Source organism: Rhamphochromis sp. 'chilingali' (assembly GCF_963969265.1).
Source record: "Rhamphochromis sp. 'chilingali' genome assembly, chromosome: 4".
Classification (NCBI taxonomy): Eukaryota; Metazoa; Chordata; class Actinopteri; order Cichliformes; family Cichlidae; genus Rhamphochromis; species Rhamphochromis sp. 'chilingali'.
Genome location: NC_137948.1, coordinates 21436182 through 21455019, shown reverse-complemented (window position 1 = coordinate 21455019; position 18838 = coordinate 21436182). Strand labels below are relative to the sequence as shown.

The window sequence follows — 18838 nt, the reverse complement described above, 5'->3', positions numbered from 1 at the left end:
GGCTGTTTTTTCTTTTTCTTTTTTAATCTTTACAGCGATTTGATTGGTCGGTTTACATGTGACATATGTCCTAAATGTTTCGTCACCAGAAACTACTACCGCGCCAAACCCGCGTCATACGTAGGGAAAATGAAAATACGAACGCTGAAACAAATGGCAGATATAGTTATAGATAAATACATTACGATATTTAGGAGAGAAATTCTTTCCCATTTACATAATAATTATAAAGTCTAGAAGAACTTTTAGACTTTGAAACATGTCTGAATAGTTAATATGAAATGGGAACATTTTACCCCTTGATGTACCTTCATTTTTCTGTTTTCACTCCCACATTTTAAATTTAAATATATATTTGCGTAACTTGATTGAATGCTTTACTCATGATAAAAAATTGTTCCCATTAATACTTTATTACATAGGTAATTACAATTCATGCAAGGGCATAGATAGATAGATAGATAGATAGATAGATAGATAGATAGATAGATAGATAGATAGATAGATAGATAGATAGATAGATAGATAGATAGATAGATAGATAGATAGATAGATAGATAGATAGATAGTCAAGGCTGAGAAGGTCTGGACATGTGCAGAGGGATAATGGATATACTGGACAAGGGATGTAGAAGGAGAGAAAGGGAAAGATCAGAGGGTTGATGTGAAAGAGAAGAATGCAAGGGACAGGGTGAGATGGAGGCAGTTGAGGCGCTGCAGTGACCCCTTAAATGGAGCAGCCAAAGAAGAAGAATAGGATCACAAAAGATGTCCTTTTTGCAGTACTACAGCATGTTTACATGTTACACATTTCGATGTTTTTTTTCCTCGCTACCTAGCCTGACCTGTCTCCCCAATGTGATGTTTGTGTATTGCATGTACAGTCGGCAAGGTCGGTCATCTTCGGGAAAAAGACCTGCAACTGACAAATAAAGGCTATCTCATCTCTCATCTCACATTTCCTGTAGTAAAGCAGCGGTCCCCAACCTTTTTTTTGCGCCACGGACCGGTTTATGCCCGACAATATTTTCATGGACCGGTCTTTAAGGTGTCGCGGATAAATACAACAAAATAAAACTAGTACCGGTACCGAAAAAAAGAACATTTATTCATAGCACACGTGAAAAGACCAAGGAAAACCAAGTAAACGATAAAAACGATAACAAAATAACGCTGAAAATTGATAAAAACCCTGAAAACTATACATTTCACACCTGAGCCTCAACTCTCGCGGCCCGGTACCAAACGACTCATGGACCGCTACCGGTCCGAGGCCCGGGGGTTGGGGACCGCTGTAGTAAAGTACCAACATTTGAGTTTAAATACACTGAGCTGAGCTTATGATAACTGTATGATGTTAAGTTTTCATGTTGATGATGTTAAGTCCTAATATGCTGTAATAGTTCTCAGATAAACTCGGTGGAATAAAAAAAAAGAGAAATATTCCCTCTTAAATACGGGAGCTGGAGTATAAAGTCAAAATACTAAGGTAAACTACAAGGACCTTAGAAGAGGTATAATAATTCAACAGGTTATTTATTTAATTTACATTACCTGAGGTGGTGGAACTATTCTAGTTTAGCATACAGATTTAGCCTCATCTGCTCCAAAAGAGTGAACAGACAACTATGATTTTGTGGAGATGCAATGTCATCATGCCCCTGCTGTAACATTATGACCCTTTGAAGTACTGGAATCAAACACTGTAGCACAAAAAGACCCATTTGCACTTCTGCATCATTATATTTTGGTACAGGTGGGAGATGTATTTATGGATGGAAAAGAGATCACTTTAACCTGCTCCAAATAAATCACCTATCATCTTAATTGCTGTTTTGACAATGCACTTGTTTGCAGTGTGAAAATGATTTTTGCTCATTTGCAGCAAGGCTTTACTATCTGCAATGACAGACATTATTAAAGTATCATTACAAAAGATTGCACATTGTGTAAATTGTAAATAGAAAACACAATAATTATTTGCTAATTAGTAACATATTCAATGTATCTGAAAACACAAAGTACCAAGACAACATTGCAAATACTTGCAAATACTTGAAACCTTGTATTTTCTTGCTTTTAGAAAGAGATTTTTTAATTTATTTTTATTTATTTATTTATTTTTTGCCTGTCCCGTTTGGCTCTTTTGCCATCAGAATTGTTGTCTAAAGGCAAAGAAAGATGCCCAACGGATTTACTTTACCAAACTGACCATCCCAGCCTTGCCGTAATGGTCCATTTGATTCACCTTTTATTGTTTATTTTATTTTCACTTGCTGAATACGGGACAGACTTGACTGGGGGAAAGAAGGGGAGAAAGAAAGAGGGAAAGAGAAACAGCTGAGAAGAGGGACGGGGGAGAAGGGCAAAAGACAAAAACCAACAGAACGGGCAGAGAAAAAAAAGAAAAAAAATGCATCTATCGATCACCTGTTGAGAAAGAAAAAAGAAAACAAGCAGAAGAGAACAAGAGTAATAGAATAAACAGCATCACAATGATATATGGGAATATGACAGTAAATACTAAATATTAAACATTATTGTGCAGCACATAAGATCAACAGAACACAGTGTGCTTTGAGGTAGGAGCCAAAAAGGGTGTAGTTTGTGGGTGTGATCACCACCACCAACGCACCGACACCTGAGGGAGTCCGCCACTGGCAGGGGAAGTGGTGGTGGGGGGAGATAGGCCTCCAAACCTTGGAGGGCCTGAGATGTCCCCAGAAAGGTGGCGTCTGATACCCAACCTGACATATAGACACAGACATACAGGCACACACAGACACAAACATCCATTCCCACCCTCATGCTCTCATATGCACTCACTCCACACTCAACCAACGTGGAGACAGACATAAAGAGACGCTGTACACACGATCACACTCCCCAAGCGTACTCTACGAACCGGGTCTAGGTACCCTTGCCCCTGGAGGGGGAACTGCACCCAGACCCAGGTGGTGTTACCCTTTTCCCTGCGGTGGGGGGAGGCAGACCGCCCCGACTCCGCAGCAGCAGGGAGGCCCCACACTCCAGACCGCAGTCGGACGGCCAACTCCTCCTCCTAGCCCCCCCGCTCCAGCAGGTCGCAGAGAACGGGGGTGAGAGAAGACTCCAAACCTCCCTCCACCCGCTCATTGTAGTGTGGATGCATGTGTGTTCTAAGGTGCATTTAAAACCCAGGAGGGCATGGAGCTACCTGCCAGAGAGCAGCAGGTAAGTGCATAGTCCCTCCTGCTAGCCCTCAATGTCTACGTGTATTTAAAATTGAGAGGTGGGCAACGACGCCAGGGGTGAGGTGTACACCCTGATGGACCAAACTATGACCCCCCACCCCCACTAGGTGATGGAGCTGATCAAAGGAGCCCAGAGCAATCGATCTCATGTGGAGAGCAGTTTCTGTATCAAGACTAATGTAATCTAATAGATAATTTCTATATTGGTTAGAATTAAGATTATTTTTATTTTTCCAGTTCATGAGGACTGTTTTCTTGGCTATGCATAGGGCAGTGAAAACCATATGGGCGATATTCTTTTTTGAAGTGACATTATCTAAACTGCCCAACAAACACACAAAGGGGGAAGTTGGAATGTTACATTTCAGACACTTTGATAAGTCTTCACATATCTCGCGCCAAAACTTCTGAACTGGTGGACAGAACCAAAGAGCGTGGATATAATTGTCCGGTGAATTGGTTTGGCAGTGTGAGCAGTTGTTGGTAGACGTAAAGCCCATCTTGAACATTTTTTGAACAGATTTTTTAATTTAATGGCACCAACACATTTCCAGAAGGCCGGGAGCATTGTGTTGCATTGCGCTGCATCTCATCTTCTTTTAACAACGCTGTAACCCTTTCAGAACTGAAAGGATCATTTACTGTTCTTTTGAAAAGAAAGAGAATTGTTTTTCCATTCTTGCTTGATAAGCAGTACTGTTCAGCTTCTGAGCAGCGCCTCTGTGACATATTTTTCAAATCATAGGTGTTTTGCTGAAACACGCAACACGAGTAAAAAATGCTGTCTAGATTGCAGTATATCTGGATGCAAACTCTTAAGGCTACATATACAGGAATATGAAAAAGAAAGTGTCTAAAATACTTTATCCAGTCCTGTTAAAAACTAAGTACACGTTTACTTCTTTCCATAGGTAGTAAGTGCATAAGTAGCAGCTAGGTGCCGATAATCAAATTCACTTGATTAATTGATCATCAACAAGTATGACCAGCTCTGTCAAAACAGAAGTTTGGGCAGCTTGATGACAGCAATGTCAGTCATATTTATCAATTTTTCCCTATTGGTCACTTTGGATTGATGCCTGTGTCAGAAGTCTCTTCCTGTCTAATGAGGGTTCTTCCTCCTTAATATCGCTACCTTTCTACTGCTCAGAGGGGATCATCTAATTCTAAGGCAGGCAAAAGATTTTCCCAAGTGGCCACATGTGAACATCGAACTGTAGTGAAAGGCTGCACCAATAAGCTGAAGTTCATTCAGCTCAGTGTTAAATTTATCTCTTTGTAAGCTTATCGGAGTTGCCCTCCACAACAGTCCCAGGAAATATTAATTGGCCACCAATGATCTGAGTTCTGTCTTATACGTTGGGTCTTTAACTTGCTATTTCATGCATTTTAATGACACTTCCTCTCTGACAGGCACGTGCAGAGGGGGGGGGGGCGGCTTGAGCACCCGCCCCTTTCCTGATGGGTGCCCAAAGTGCCCTTTTGTTGAGGCAACTTTTTTTTTTTAAATTATTATTATTATTTTTTTAATGTGTGCGTGCGAAGTCCTGTCTGTGCCCCTCAACAATAATATTTAACTATTAATCACAGTTTTGCTAAATAAAAGGATCTGGCTTGCATCAGTCACATGATCACTATTAACCAATGATCGCCCTCGACGGCAGAACGCGCTGGTTACGAGCCGGGAACGAGCTCACAAAGAGCACGCGCATTTGTTGCGGTCCGGAGCTGTAGGAGAAACACAAGTTAACTCAGAGACACAGACTGATTCACAGACAGAGCCTAAATTATTTCTCACAGTTTTTTGTGTCCTTATGGTTCCAAGCGCTGTCACCAATCTTTGCATTTTGTTAATATCTCATGATACTTGTTTAATCAGCTACCGTCTCTCCTATGGACTTTTTAATGTCTAGAGTCTCAGATCAACACAGCCCTGCCCTCCAGCACTATCAGCAGCAGGAGCAGCAGAAACCCCTCAACAGCAACATTGTACTGTGGCTGTAGCTCAGGTGGCAGAGCAGGTCACCCACTAATCAGAAGGTCGGTGGTTTGATCCCAGGCTGCCTCCAGGATGCCAAATATCCTTGGGCAAGATACTAACGCCAGCTTTGCAGCCTCTGCAGCAGAGGGTGGATTATGCTCTTTTACCCACACCTGCAACTCAGGAGATAGCATTCGTAAATATTGCTCAAGGATGATGATTTCCCCAATGTCCTGAACGGTTTTATCTTCAGGGTGGACCCATTTTACATAAAGCTCCTTCAGCCGTGCATACAACTCTTTAGGGCTTTCTGCAGGGTTTACATCAAGAGATCGAAATCTCTGCCTATAGGTCTCAGGATTGATATCATATTTATAAAGAATAGCTGCCTTAACCTTGTCATAATTCAAAAAATCATCAACATCAATATGTACATATGCACCTCTTGCTTTGCCCGTAAGCAGCGGTACAAGGTGAAAAACCCAATCATGTCTCTGCCACCGACAGGCCATTGCAATGCGTTCGAAGGTAATCAAAAAATGTTCAATATCATCCTCGTTGGTGAGTTTTTGTAACTTAGGCTCCAGAAAATGGGACTGACCTGATGAACCAGTAACTGATATACCAAGACCAGCTTGAGGAAGAATGTCATCATCTAGAGATTCTGGATCAGGTGATTCAGCTGCCTGACCTTCAGGCACTGGAGAAGTGCGGGCTTGTGCTTCTACCTGTAACAACTGAAACTGGTGTTGAAGTGCTTTAAAACGTTGTTCTTGCTTTGCACTTTCCTCCTTCTGTTTAGCCTCTCTGGCCTCCTGCTGGCCCATATGTGAACGGAGAAGAGAGATCAGATCCGATATCGTTGGCTCCCTACCTTGGCCCTCAGTGCTGTCTGCCCCTCCAGAAGCTCCATTCTCCTCCTGTTCTGCATCGACTTGTCCTTCTGAGCCCATTTGCTGGCTTGGTACATCTCCTCGGACTACTCTCACACTCCTTGCTCCTCTCTGCATGGTTTGATAAGGAGTGGGGAGAAAGAAAAAAAAACCCTGAAACTTTTATCTCATGCAAATAGTCATTTGCATGCAAGACAGTCCCATTGTTGTTCAATAAATGTGCCTTGTGAAAATAATTTTCTATTCTGTTGTAATGCATCAAACGTGTCTTTTGAATAATTTGATTAGCTAATTATCTTATTCACTAGTTATCTGGTTCATCATTTGGTTTTTAATTGTGTAGTGTATATAGCCTTTGTGTCTCAGATTCTATCATTGTATCCTGATATGAAATATTGTGATGATGCTAATTCTGAATGTTGGTTGTTGTGGAAATGGTTATTAAATAAACTAATCTTAAATCTCAAAAAAAAAAAACCCCCCCCCAAAAAAACAACTGTGCCTTTTTTGTGTGTGTGTGTATTTTTTTTTAAACTGGCTGTATCCCACTGCTGCCACCAATTGTCATGATCCAAGCAGCCAGGAACACACAGGCACAAATGTAATCTTCAAAAAAATGGGTTTTATTATACCCCCAAAAAGGACAAGATGATTACAAAAATCCAAAATAACAAAAAATAAAGTTTTTAAGAACCAAGTGGGCCCATAAAAGAGGTTAACTTAACAGACCGCCACTCAAAAGTCATTTAACAAAAACATAACTCAACAAACTGACCTGCCCAAATGAGAAACAGCTCCAGTTATATAGCAAATGAATAAACCATTATATACACCAAAGGTGAAAACTAAAGAGATAACAGCTAACCATCATTCAAGAAGAACCCCATTCCCCCTGCATGATCACAATAGATGGTCCAGTCCACTTTATTGGCTTCTGCATTTAAACCAGCTCCACCCTCATCCTCCTCTTTCAGCCAAACCAGGAAGGACTGGAGCGGAGGTCAGGTAACTAAGTATCTCAGTTGTGTGGTTGCATGCATCCATCACAATTATATACAGAGATTTATGGTACTGCAAACTTCCTGGTTTTCATTCAGAGCCAGAGTCCTAGCAGGCTTTCATTGCATTCAGATAAACAGCCTGTCTGGAGAGCAAAAGAATGATTGCATTTGCCAAAATGAAATCCCATAGCCATTATCAGATGAAAGCGCAGCCTTTTATTAGCTTTTTAAAAATTGTTGCATATTAAAAAAACAACAACACATGACACAGGAAGTTTTGAGCTGGATATCCCTTATCTGGATTTCCTGGATACACTGAAAACTCTGAAATATCTTTCAGCAGATGATTAGTCAACAGACTTTAAAAATAAATAAATAAATAAATATCAAATATTACGGTTCAGATTTCATAACTTGTTTGTGTATTTTTCTGTTGCTAAAAACAAGCAAAGAAAAATACCGCTGGCAAATCTTCAAGTCTAAAGTTTCTCAAAATGAAAAAACAGAAGTGCCTCTAAATTGTAATTAAGTAGTGTGCAGTACTTAAGCTAATGTGCTTAAGCCACTTCCGGGAGAGGCTTTGAAAGAAACGTTACAGCTTCAGTATAGAGCCACGCAGGTGCAGTGTGGATGGCCAGGGGAAAAATATGGAGTGAACCTAAAACAGAATGATATACAGGTAATTTGAAAATGTGCAAGATCAGGGCTTAAACCTGGTTTTAAGAAGAAAAAAGTAAAAAAATAAAATCCATAAAACACAGAAAATGTCCTGGCAATTTTCTGCCAGCACGTTATACATTTTAAATCCTCCTTATTTTAAAACAGTACATTGCACATTGTACATTGTGTGTATTTATGCATTTTTGTTCAGTACAGAGTCGACTGCTTTATCATCACTTGCCAAATGTTTACTTTAATAGCGATGGAAAAATAAGGCATTTTGATGTGCTTTCATTTGACCTTTGTGATGAGAAGGGTTGTATTCTCACCCCATCTCATCAGCTGTGCCTTTCATCTAACATAAACTGCATCTCCCCCAACTCCAGTCGAGCATGTCTTTTTCAAACGACTAAAGCACTTATAGAACCTGCGCTTGAAAGATTATATTCTCACATCAAACACTGAATAAAGGGTGAATCTCACCCAAAAAACACCCCAGATAACAAAAAACCCCTAGCTGCTTGAACAGACTTTATCTTTGTCTGTATCATATAATTCAATCTGGAGGTGACAAACTGTGTTCTAAATAGTAGAGCCTTAAAGCATTGCACAGGAAAGTGAGCTTTCTTTGGCTATGAATTCCATTAAATTATTATTCTAGCAAGCTGAAAACATTTTTAGATTTTGTGTGTGAAGTGGTGCTGTATGCATATGCTTTTTGTTGGCTGCGTAAGAATAAGCAGGTACATGCAAAGTGCTCCATTACCTCCATTAGTCTCACAGTGGCATGTGCAGCCATCAGAAATATCCAGTGTTGGGTAAGTTACTTTAAATTAGAAACTTAGTTACATTACTAGTTCCATCAAAAGTAACTCAGTTACTTCAAGTTACTCGTTACTTTCAAAGTAACTAGTTACTAGGGAAAGTAACTTTGGTTTTACTCAGAATTCTCTTGTTAATGTGCTGCTTACATAACTTTGCCAGTCTTCTAGCTTGCTTACTTGCCACAAGTGCACTGTGCCACCTACCAATAGAAAGGAAAAATAATGTGCATATTTCCACGAGAGAAATCCCACACCTGGACCGTCATTGACTGCTGCCATGATTCTAGCCTACGTCACAGCGTCATGTGCGCTTTTTACATCCAACACAAAAACTGCAGTCGTGGTGATTTTGATTGTACTCAGAACTCGGAAATTCAGCCTTCCGAATAGGAAGATGTAGGTAACACCAGACTGCAGATGAGCTGCACACAGGGCTGGACTGTATTTAATAATGTACTTAATAACGCGTTAGTCCCAACACTGGAAATATCACTGTTCAAACAGCACGTCTTTGTGTACTGATATCTCTTGCTGTGCTTAAAAATGGTCAGCGGGAATGCACTTTTCCATTTAGCAAAAAACAAAAAACAAACAAAAAAACCAACTGCCAAAATGCCTTAGCAGGATTCGAGAGTGTCCATAAGTGCGGCACTGTTGCTAGTAAGAAGTAAGTCTTTTTTTTAATGCATGGAGCTGGGCTTCTAATGCTGGTAAACCAGTCAGAATGCTCGTTACTGCTGATGTGCTGTAGATATTTTAAAAAACGATTTAAAATTCAGATTTTTAGACAGTTACGAGAAAATGTGCTCCCCTCAAAGAAAATGTGTTCAAGAGGAAATTAAAACTATTAGCAGCCAGTATATGCTGTGAGCTCTATGCATGACACATCTGTGTGGTTTCTGCCCGTTTCCAGCTTCACATGCTTAGTCTCACACAGGTTGTCGCCATGGAGATGCTGAAAGCCTCAGAAGTCTTTCAACCACATTTTGCGCTCTTTGAAGGGTTCAGCTTTTCTGATGAATTTAAGATGCTAACAACATAGAATGGACTGTTGCTTTCTAGTTAAATTCACTTGCTTTCATTATTTTTGTGCACAGGTGAACAGGTACTGTAGCACTTATGTGCCAAGACCAGATTTTTCTCATCAGTCTCATGGAGGTCAAATAAAAGCGGAAATAGCAATCGCTGTCTACACTTTTAGCGACCATCTTTAGATGAAAGGTTTATTTCTTTAAATTGGTGCATTTTAACACGAGTCAGCAGGGACTTTTGAAGGCAGCCTTAAGAAGGACTGAATAAGGCTGATTTTTGAATTTGATTTTGTTTGAGCTCCTAAGGTTGGTGCTTATACTGAATATTTGATTTTCAAGAAATATAGTCAAAAACAAACAACAGCAAAAAAAAAAACTTTTCCCTATTTAATTCTGTATACTATGTGTGTGTTTTTACTCTTCTCTCCCTGAATTGTTTAAAACAAGAAGGGACTGATCGAAGAACATAAATGTTTAAATTTATAAATTTACTTTTTGTCTTAGGTACAAAATCAATATAATTTAACCCTTCTGAGTTTGAATGCTCTCAAAGTTATAAGATGCAATTGTATGAGTTAGGGAACAGAGGAAAAAGCTTCTGGCAACTAGCAAGGATTTGCATAAAACAAAAAGTGCTAGAAGCATTAAGCCACTTTTGAAAACACCAGCTGAACATGAAAACATATTTTTACTGAGAAAGGCTGAGAGAAAAATAACAGGACACGGGATTTGTACAGTTGTTCAAAGACACACACACACACACACACACACACACACACACACACACACACACACAGATTATTTTTTATGGAGGTGACAAAAACTTTGTTTGAGCAGAAAGACGGTATGAGATATTTAACCCCTGGGGATTCAAAGTGTTTGCAAAACGCTTCTCTTATCTTCAAATTAAATGCCAGCAGAACATTTTTTTAAACCTTTTTTCTGAGTTTTTCTTCTAACAATAAGCTGCAGTGCAGGCTTTGGATCCTTGTTTAAACAGTGTAAACTTAGTTATAGAAAAATTCTGTTATAGTTATAGATAAGATCTGCTTGTAGATAAAGAGCTTCGCTTGGTAATGCCATTCTTATCAGCGCTTTGCATGTTTACTTGACATTATCAAAGAAAGTAATTGTTAATGTTTCATCAGGGTGTTTTTCATGCTGCAGTGCACATCCTGCTACTCCCACTGCCCACTTGAAGGTGAAACAGGGTTACATCGTCTGTTCTGCCTGATCCACTTGTGACCACTTTCACATTAGTTTTCATTAGCAGCCTGCCAAGTTGTTACCTTGCTTGCCTGATAGAACTCGAACTTCCTTGTTATGGTCGAGGCCATTTCTATTTTGCTTCATATTTTATCAACAGTGCAGCTTTTACAAACTAATTGCACTTGTTTTGCTGCTAATTTACACATGCTTCTACAATTCTAACAGGTATATAACAAATTAACAAATTCCTCTGATGAGGAAAAGCGGAAGGGAATGGATGGATATTGAGGGAAACATGAAGATGAAACCAGGAGATGTCCTTACTGAATCATCAGAGCTGAAGAGGTGATGGAGAAACAGGTTTACCTTTTAGGTGACATGAATGAGTTGAAGGGAAGTTATGAACTGTTTCTGAGAGACAAATGACACCAGGATCCTTTTCTATGTAGCTGACAGCTGGTAACTGTGCAGGGGTGGGTCTAGCAAAGTTTTTCCAGGGGGGCCAGGTAGGGCATTAACAGGGAAAGGGGGGCACAAAGAAATACTTTTTTCTTATTCTCATTTAAAATGTCTCGCTTTTATTAAATAATTATCTGAATCTTACAACCAAAGTTTTTATCTGATGTAAAATGTATAGAAATCATACATATACCAACAAGATAGTGTACATCACTGTCACAACAGCATTTGTTTTCATTCAAAGGCTTTATGGCTTTTCCTATAATGCCTGGTGGGCCGGTCTCTAGTCAAAATGCCCGGGCTGATTTTTTTTTTGTCCCAGTCCAGCCCTGCTCTAAACTCGTAATGAAAAAAATGAGCATCTGTTCTATTTAGTAATATTTGGAACAGAATATAAAACAGATGTCTGCGCGGGGGAGACTTTGATGCAGTCAAACTACTTTTTGAAAGCACAGCAAGCAACCCTGCACTGAACTGTGCTGGCTTCATTTTTAAAATTTGGAAGCTGTGTTTATCTTTTCAAATCTTACAATCCATGGAGGACAACAGCTTATTTTTTACCACACAGGATATCAGAATCAGTGTTGCCAACACCTCAGTAAGAAAAATCGCTACTGGCTGTCCTAGAAGTCGCTAAACGACGTCCTTGCCTAATTTGCATAATTGGTCATGCTAATGTCATTGTTACCTACGTTGTTGGAGAGAGAAATAACATCGTGGAAGAGACATAAAGTGAGTAACAAACGTCCTAAATGCATTTAGAATTTATTTAGAATTACAAATAAAATTTCTTTTAGCAATTGTTTTTTTTTTCCATGTCACAATACCAACCTTGCTCCTTTATCCGGCTTGGACCGGAAAGAGTGACCTGAAATAGGGTGTGTGTGTGTGTGTGTGTGTGTGTGTGTGTGTGTGTGTGTATAAGTAGTTTTAAACCTTGTGATCCACAAAACAGCATAAGAGTAAAAGAACTGACTTTGCTCGTGCGTGATTCATTTGCAGTTTGGACGCACAGGTGTGCACATCTCCTGCCCTGATAGCAGCTGGGGGCTTTGGCACGGGTGAGGTGCCCACAGCAGCATAAATAAGTCTCCAATAACATCAGAAAAAGTGGCCAGATTTGTCGCTAGTCGCTTTTTTAGAAAAAAAAAGTCACCAAGGGGGTCTGAAAACTCGCTAAATATAGCAACAAAGTCGCTAAGTTGGCAACACTGATCAGAATAGTAGCTATAAACACACCTGTCAACTTTTTGTAAAAATACTTTTTTTTAAAGCGAATAAAACTGAATTATCATTAGACAATAACAGCTGGTTTCAACAACAGCAACATGTATTATCTTTAGTTCTTCATGTGGAAGAAAACAAAAAGAAAAAAGCTAAAAATGAAAAAAATACATATGCTTCTGATTTCACTACATGTTTATGGGCAGTAGACATATTCTGAAGAAAAGCAATATCCATATAGCCTGACTACCAGCAATGCAAATTTGTCCTCTGTAGAGCACCTTTCTAAACCTGAATATCTCCCATGCACTGCATACTACAGAATTACCTCCTTTTGGTATCTACAGAGGACATTTAGGGCTTTCCAATGATACCAAATGTGAAGGGGTGGAGCTTTGGGAACTTTAGTTTTTTCATTAAGGAACATGGCAGCCATCGCTGCAAGCACATTTTATGGGAAGAAGAAAAGTAAGTGCATAAAACTTCTTATTGGGGAATTTTTAGCTATAAATGTTAGCATATTTTAAATAAGTCTCTTAATAACACATTAAAACATAGTATGCTTAATTCTAACTTCATTTTAGTATAGTATTGAAGTGTTTAAAAAAAAAATGTCCTCCGTAGTGGACATTTGTAGTCATTTCTTCCATTTTGTTCTGTTTTTTTTAAATGACCAGAAAAGGAGTCCTTTTTAGAAGCAGAAAGAAATTTATTGCAGTTTGATGAGGGAAACTCAGATCTTGAGTTGTCTGATGAAGAAGATCATAGGGAATAAGCCCTTGAAGAAGAAAGGAGGAGCATCAGGGATGGTACTCAGACCTGAACTTGCTGTCATTAAGTGGTTGGACAGTTGTCATGGCATCCTCTGCCTATGGCAATCAACCTCAGGACAGACGCACAAGATGGTTGGTTGTCATGGCATCCTCTGCCTATGGCAATCAACCTCAGGACAGACGCACAAGATGGTTTAAGAAAAACAAAAGGTTTGTCCATGTGCCAAGTCCACTGGCAATTGCTGAGTACACTACCAATATAGGTGACGTGGACCATATTGAATGTTGAGTTTCTACAGGATGGTCTCTCACACTCAGAAATTGACAGTATGTGCAGTTTTCTACTTTTTTGATCTGGCAATCACCAACTCGTGGCTTCAGTATAGCAGTGACTTGCAGTTTTGGGGGAAGAAACCACTACAGTTCCTTGAGTTCAAACTTCTCCTTGGTGAAGAGTTGAAGCAAATGTTTGCCATCAAAGTTCATTTTTACACGTTCGGCCTTCCAATGTCCTCTGCAGTGGACATGTGATATCTAAAAAATGTAAACTTTTTTTTCCCAAAAAATTATTTAAGTCTGCTAATTACTTTACAAACATTGGGGGATTTAAAAAATTTTTTGATTGGACAACATTTTTTTTTCCTGGTAGTCAGGAGGATAGAACAGCTTCATTACATGACTGCTTGGCTCAGTCCTGCTTATTTGGAATACTGATGATTCCTGGTTGTTTGTCAGAATTCTGTGGTTCACTATTTTGTGCTTTCAGGAGGTGAGAAATGGCAGGAGGCAAAAAATAATGAACAAAATGGAAAAAAAAAAATCAATTGCTGTATATGCAAATATGGTTGTTCATCTTTAGGGCTGCAACAATGTGTCGGCATAATTGATGACGTCAACTACAAAAATTTGTTGACGCTGAATTTTATTGTTATATACTAATACTAGTAAATGTGTTTTTGTAACTGCAGTACATTACAGGAAGCCATGGGGGCAGTATCATCTATATCAGGGGTCACCAACCTTTTTGAAAGTGAGAGCTACTTCTTGGGTACCGATTAATGTGAAGGGCTACCAGTTTGACACACACTTCTCAAATAACAAATTTCCTCAGTTTAACTTAATTATGTGTTATCATTAATAATTAATGATATTCATCTATGTACGGACACTAATTATGTTAATTATTTTTCACCATAATTATAAAGAATGCAATTAGGAAACAAGGTAGGAAACATAAATATCAATATGCAACGCTTTATTTCTATATATCTCTGCAAGTATTTACATTTTGAAGTGATCACTTCTACAACATTTTCACTTACCACTAACAAATTTTAACAAATCATGCACTGTTACATACATTATTTTTGTATGTATGTAACATACAAAAAAATCAACTTTCAAATTTTACAGAACTTTTCACCAAATTGGCAGCATTTTAAAGCAAATTGTCACATGTTACACTTAACAAACACATTTGTTTTTCAATAATTAAATTCAACTTTGACATGACACTGTAATGTTGCCACTGAGAACATCTAATATGGCTTTCTTTGTCTGTTAGTGGGAAACCTGGCATTGCATGCTGTTCACCAGTGTGTTGTAATCTGGGGTATAACTTGACACTGCAACTCTGAGTGAGTCTTGCAGATGTGCATCGGAGAGGCGTGTTCTGTGTTTGTTCTTGATGAAGTTCATGTCAGAAAAGGCTGATTCACAAAGATAGGTTGAACCAAACAGGCTGGCAACCTTCATAGCTGCTGTGCACACACCACTGTACTTTTCTGTGTCAACAAGGCACCAAAAGTTTGGTGCACCCAGATAGGCTTTGAGGTGGACGTCATTTTGCAATGTTACAATTTCGATTTCCACCTGTCCAGCATCCAAGCTGAACATTGAACTTAGTTGCTCAGCAATGCATGTTGTGTCCACATTCATGAAAGGATTGGAAACAAATGAGACACATGGCTCAAGCTGATCAAGGTCACAAAACCTGTTCTCAAACTCTTGACCAAGTCGGTTTATGACTTGAGTGTACTTTTCTGCAACTTTGTCAAAAGTCTCAGATGCAGAAGCATTGTCTTTCAGCACCATCTGCACAGAGGGAAAGTGCAGCACCTTTTTTCTCTGTAAATGCACAGAGAAAATGTTCATCTGGGCTTTAAATCCATTTAAAGCACTAATCATGTCAGCAACAGTCTTACCTTTGCCTTGCAGCTCACAGTTCAAATGGTTCAGTTTCCCAGTAATGTCTGTTAAAAACGCAAGGTCAAGTGTCCACTCAGTGTCCTCCAGCAGAGATGTGTCTTCCCCTTTGGATTGCATGAACTCCTTGATTTCACCCAAAAGTGACAAAAAACGAAGCAAAATCCGTCCCCTGCTGAGCCATCGGATTTCCGTATGTAGTAGCAGGTCACCATATTCAGCTGACAGCTCCTCCAATAGCACCTTGAATGTTCTGTGCTGTTTAGCTCTGAAGCGGATGCTGTTTATGATCTTCACGACGGGAGTCATGACGTGCTCAAAGCCGATCACCTTTGCGCATAACGCCTGCTGGTGAATGATGCAGTGGTAATGCATGAAGTTTGGGAACTCTGTGTCACCTTTACAGTGAGCGATGAATCCCGTATGTCGGCCGATCATAGCAGGAGCCCCGTCGGTAGTCACTGATACCAGCTTTTCCAACGGTACCTTTTTCTTCGCGAAAAACTCCTTCACCGCGTTATAGATGTCAACTCCCTTCGTTGTTGTCTTTAGCGGCAGTAGTGTCAGAAGTTCTTCTTTTGTGGAGAAACCATCAAATACCATCCGGATAAAGACCATCAGCTGTGCTGTACTGCTGCTGTCGACGGACTCGTCACACTGGATGCTAAACCAACTGCACTTTGCCAGATCCTGATCCAACTGATCGGCCAAGTTCCCGGACATAGCCGACACTCTTCTAACAATTGTAGTTGCCCCCAGCTGGACATCAGAGAGAGTGGAGATTACATCGTTTCCATATTTCTCGTCTTTAAGCACAGTTTTTGCAATTATCATCATTGCTTCTTTGAAATACTCCCCGTCTAAAAATGCCTTCTTTTTCTTAATCATGAAATGTGTAGCTCTAAATGAGGCTTCGGTTGCTTTTTGAGAGTTTTTCACCGGTCTCGTGAAAAAAGACTGCTGTTTGCTCAAACCTGCCTTTAATTCGCGGGCCTTTTCCGCTCACAGTGTGCTGCCCTTTGGGTAGTTAGCATGGTAGCTTGTGTGACACGTTCGGAAATGTCTCTCCACGTTGTGCCGCTTTGCCGTTGCCACAGTTGCCCCGCAAATGAGACACACGCATGAATCTTTCACAGAGGTAAAAAAGAACTCTTCCTCCCATTCACTGTGAAAATTATGTTTTCTTCCTTTTTTCCGCCATGTTTTCTTCATCTCCTCACCTTTGCCTTTGCTGGTCTTCACGGCAACTGTTTCCGTGGAGACCAGCTAGCACTAAATATTAGATCATGATCTAATATTTAATAATAAACTTTTTTTATATATATTATCTCTAACAAATTAACGCCAATGCAATTGTGATTAAAAAAAAATAGCAAGAAAAAATAAAAATAGATGCAGCTTACTGGTAAGTTGTTAAGGTGAGCTATTTTTAGAACAGGCCCGCGGGCGACTCATGTGGTCCTTGCGGGCGACCTGGTGCCCGCGGGCACAGTGTTGGTGACCCCTGATCTATATCATCTGCCAAGACTTCACTCAATACTAACAAAGAAGAATGTAGCCAAATGTAACAGAGGAGGATGAAAGAAAATGGAAACTGAGGTTTCAAAAAATGTGAAAGCATTTCACAGACAACAAAAAAAACTTCTCAGGTTGATACTTGCTAAGCAAACACTGTTTCAGTTTTGTTAGCTAATGAGTGAAATGCAACAGTGAACCATTAGACTGAAGTAGCTTCACTTTCTCCTATTTTTCTCTCACATTAATATTAGCGTTTATTCTGAAACCTATTCCACCTTACGTTGGGTAGTTAATCTGTGGGTTAGACAATGTCAATAATTAATGATATACATAATCAGTTAAAAGATTTTAATTGGCATTGAAATCTACACCATCTGAGAAACTGATATATAACCAAATTTGTGATTAGTAACGGCCTCTTATAATTCAGTTTTGTGTTTTAATAGTATTAATCAAAGGCGTATAGATGAGTTTGTCCTGAAAAGAGGCTCATGCACCTCTCAAATGACTGAAGTTGTGACAGAGAGCAGCTTTATCATGGTTATCAGCAGCTGGGAACATCATCTCAAAGATAAGAGCAAGCCTCACTCCAGAGCAATCGTGAATTCATGAACAAATTCATCTGTTAACTTATTTTGGACTGGAAAATAAAATCTTTTTGATTTCATTTGAAGAATTATTTGAACTTATGTACAGAAGTCATATATTGTGAAAAAATAAATTTCTAAAAACCTTTTAATAGGCACCTAAGGTTCTTAAAATATCAGCCTGCAGATTTCAGTGTCTCCAGATTCAACAAGGTACTGGAAACATTCCTCAGATTTTGGCCACTTGAGTACAGTGAACTCACTGTCATGTTCAAGAAACCAGTTTGAGATATTTGAGCTTCGTGACATGTGTTATCATGCTGGATGGTGGGTACACAGTGCTCATAAAGGAATGGACACGGTCAGTAGCATTACTCAATCAATTGCTGAATTGTTACAATCTTCTGTCATCTAGTTTTGTGAGCCCATGCTAACCTCATACTCATTTTCTTTTTCTGAGATGGTAGAAGTGGCATCTGGTGTGCTCTTCTGCTGCTGTATTCCAGCTGCTTAAAAGTTTGATGTGTCCATTGGTTATTTGCTGTTGCGTTCCAGTCAGCTTGAAGCAGTCTCCTTTGATCCCTGGCATCAACAAGGCAACTTCACCCAGAAAACTGGAGCTCATTAGATATTTTGTCTTTTTTACACCATTCTCTGTAAACCCCAGATATGGCTATTTCCCAGTAGATCAGTAGTCAAAGGAGCTTTCAAAGAAAAGCGTCTGGACTTTAAGTTACTTGAAGACGTTTCACCTCTCATCCGAGAAGCTTCTTCAGTTCTAAGGTCAAATGGTGGAGAGTCCCAGATATAAACCTAGTGGGAGTATCCCCCCACAGAGGGACAAAAGGACCCCCTGATGATCCTCTAATCGCCTGGGCCAAGGTGTGAAACTGGGTGTGGGTCCCAATCAGCCAGAGTTTCGGGTGAGTTCATTGTGAAACCTGGCCCCACCTTATCATGCGAATTCCTGAGATCAGATGGCCCAGGATGTGAGTGGGCGTTAAGGCGTCTGGGAAGGGATCTCAAAACTGGATTATAGATGGCAGAGAGTTGGTGTCGTAAACCCCCGCCTCTGTTCAAAGATGGTCGCTCACAGTGGACATAGATGGCTTCTTTCACTCCTCTTTCAAACCATCTGTCCTCTCTGTCCAAAATGTGAACATTGGCATCCTCGAAAGAGTGACCTTTATCCTTAAGATGCAGATGGACTGCTGAGTCTTGTCCTGTGGAGGTGGCTCTT

The 18838-nt window shown here is 39.8% G+C and overlaps 1 protein-coding gene across 1 annotated transcript; it reads right to left on the bottom strand.

Moving 5' to 3' along the window:
• Positions 1–14848: 14848 nt before the first annotated feature.
• Positions 14849–16327, bottom strand: LOC308396020 (general transcription factor II-I repeat domain-containing protein 2B-like; the record flags this gene model as incomplete). Its single annotated transcript, XM_080881078.1, has 1 exon — positions 14849–16327. The coding sequence occupies one exon, from the start codon at positions 16325–16327 to the stop codon at positions 14849–14851; it is 1479 nt and encodes a 492-aa protein (XP_080737204.1).
• Positions 16328–18838: the final 2511 nt, after the last annotated feature.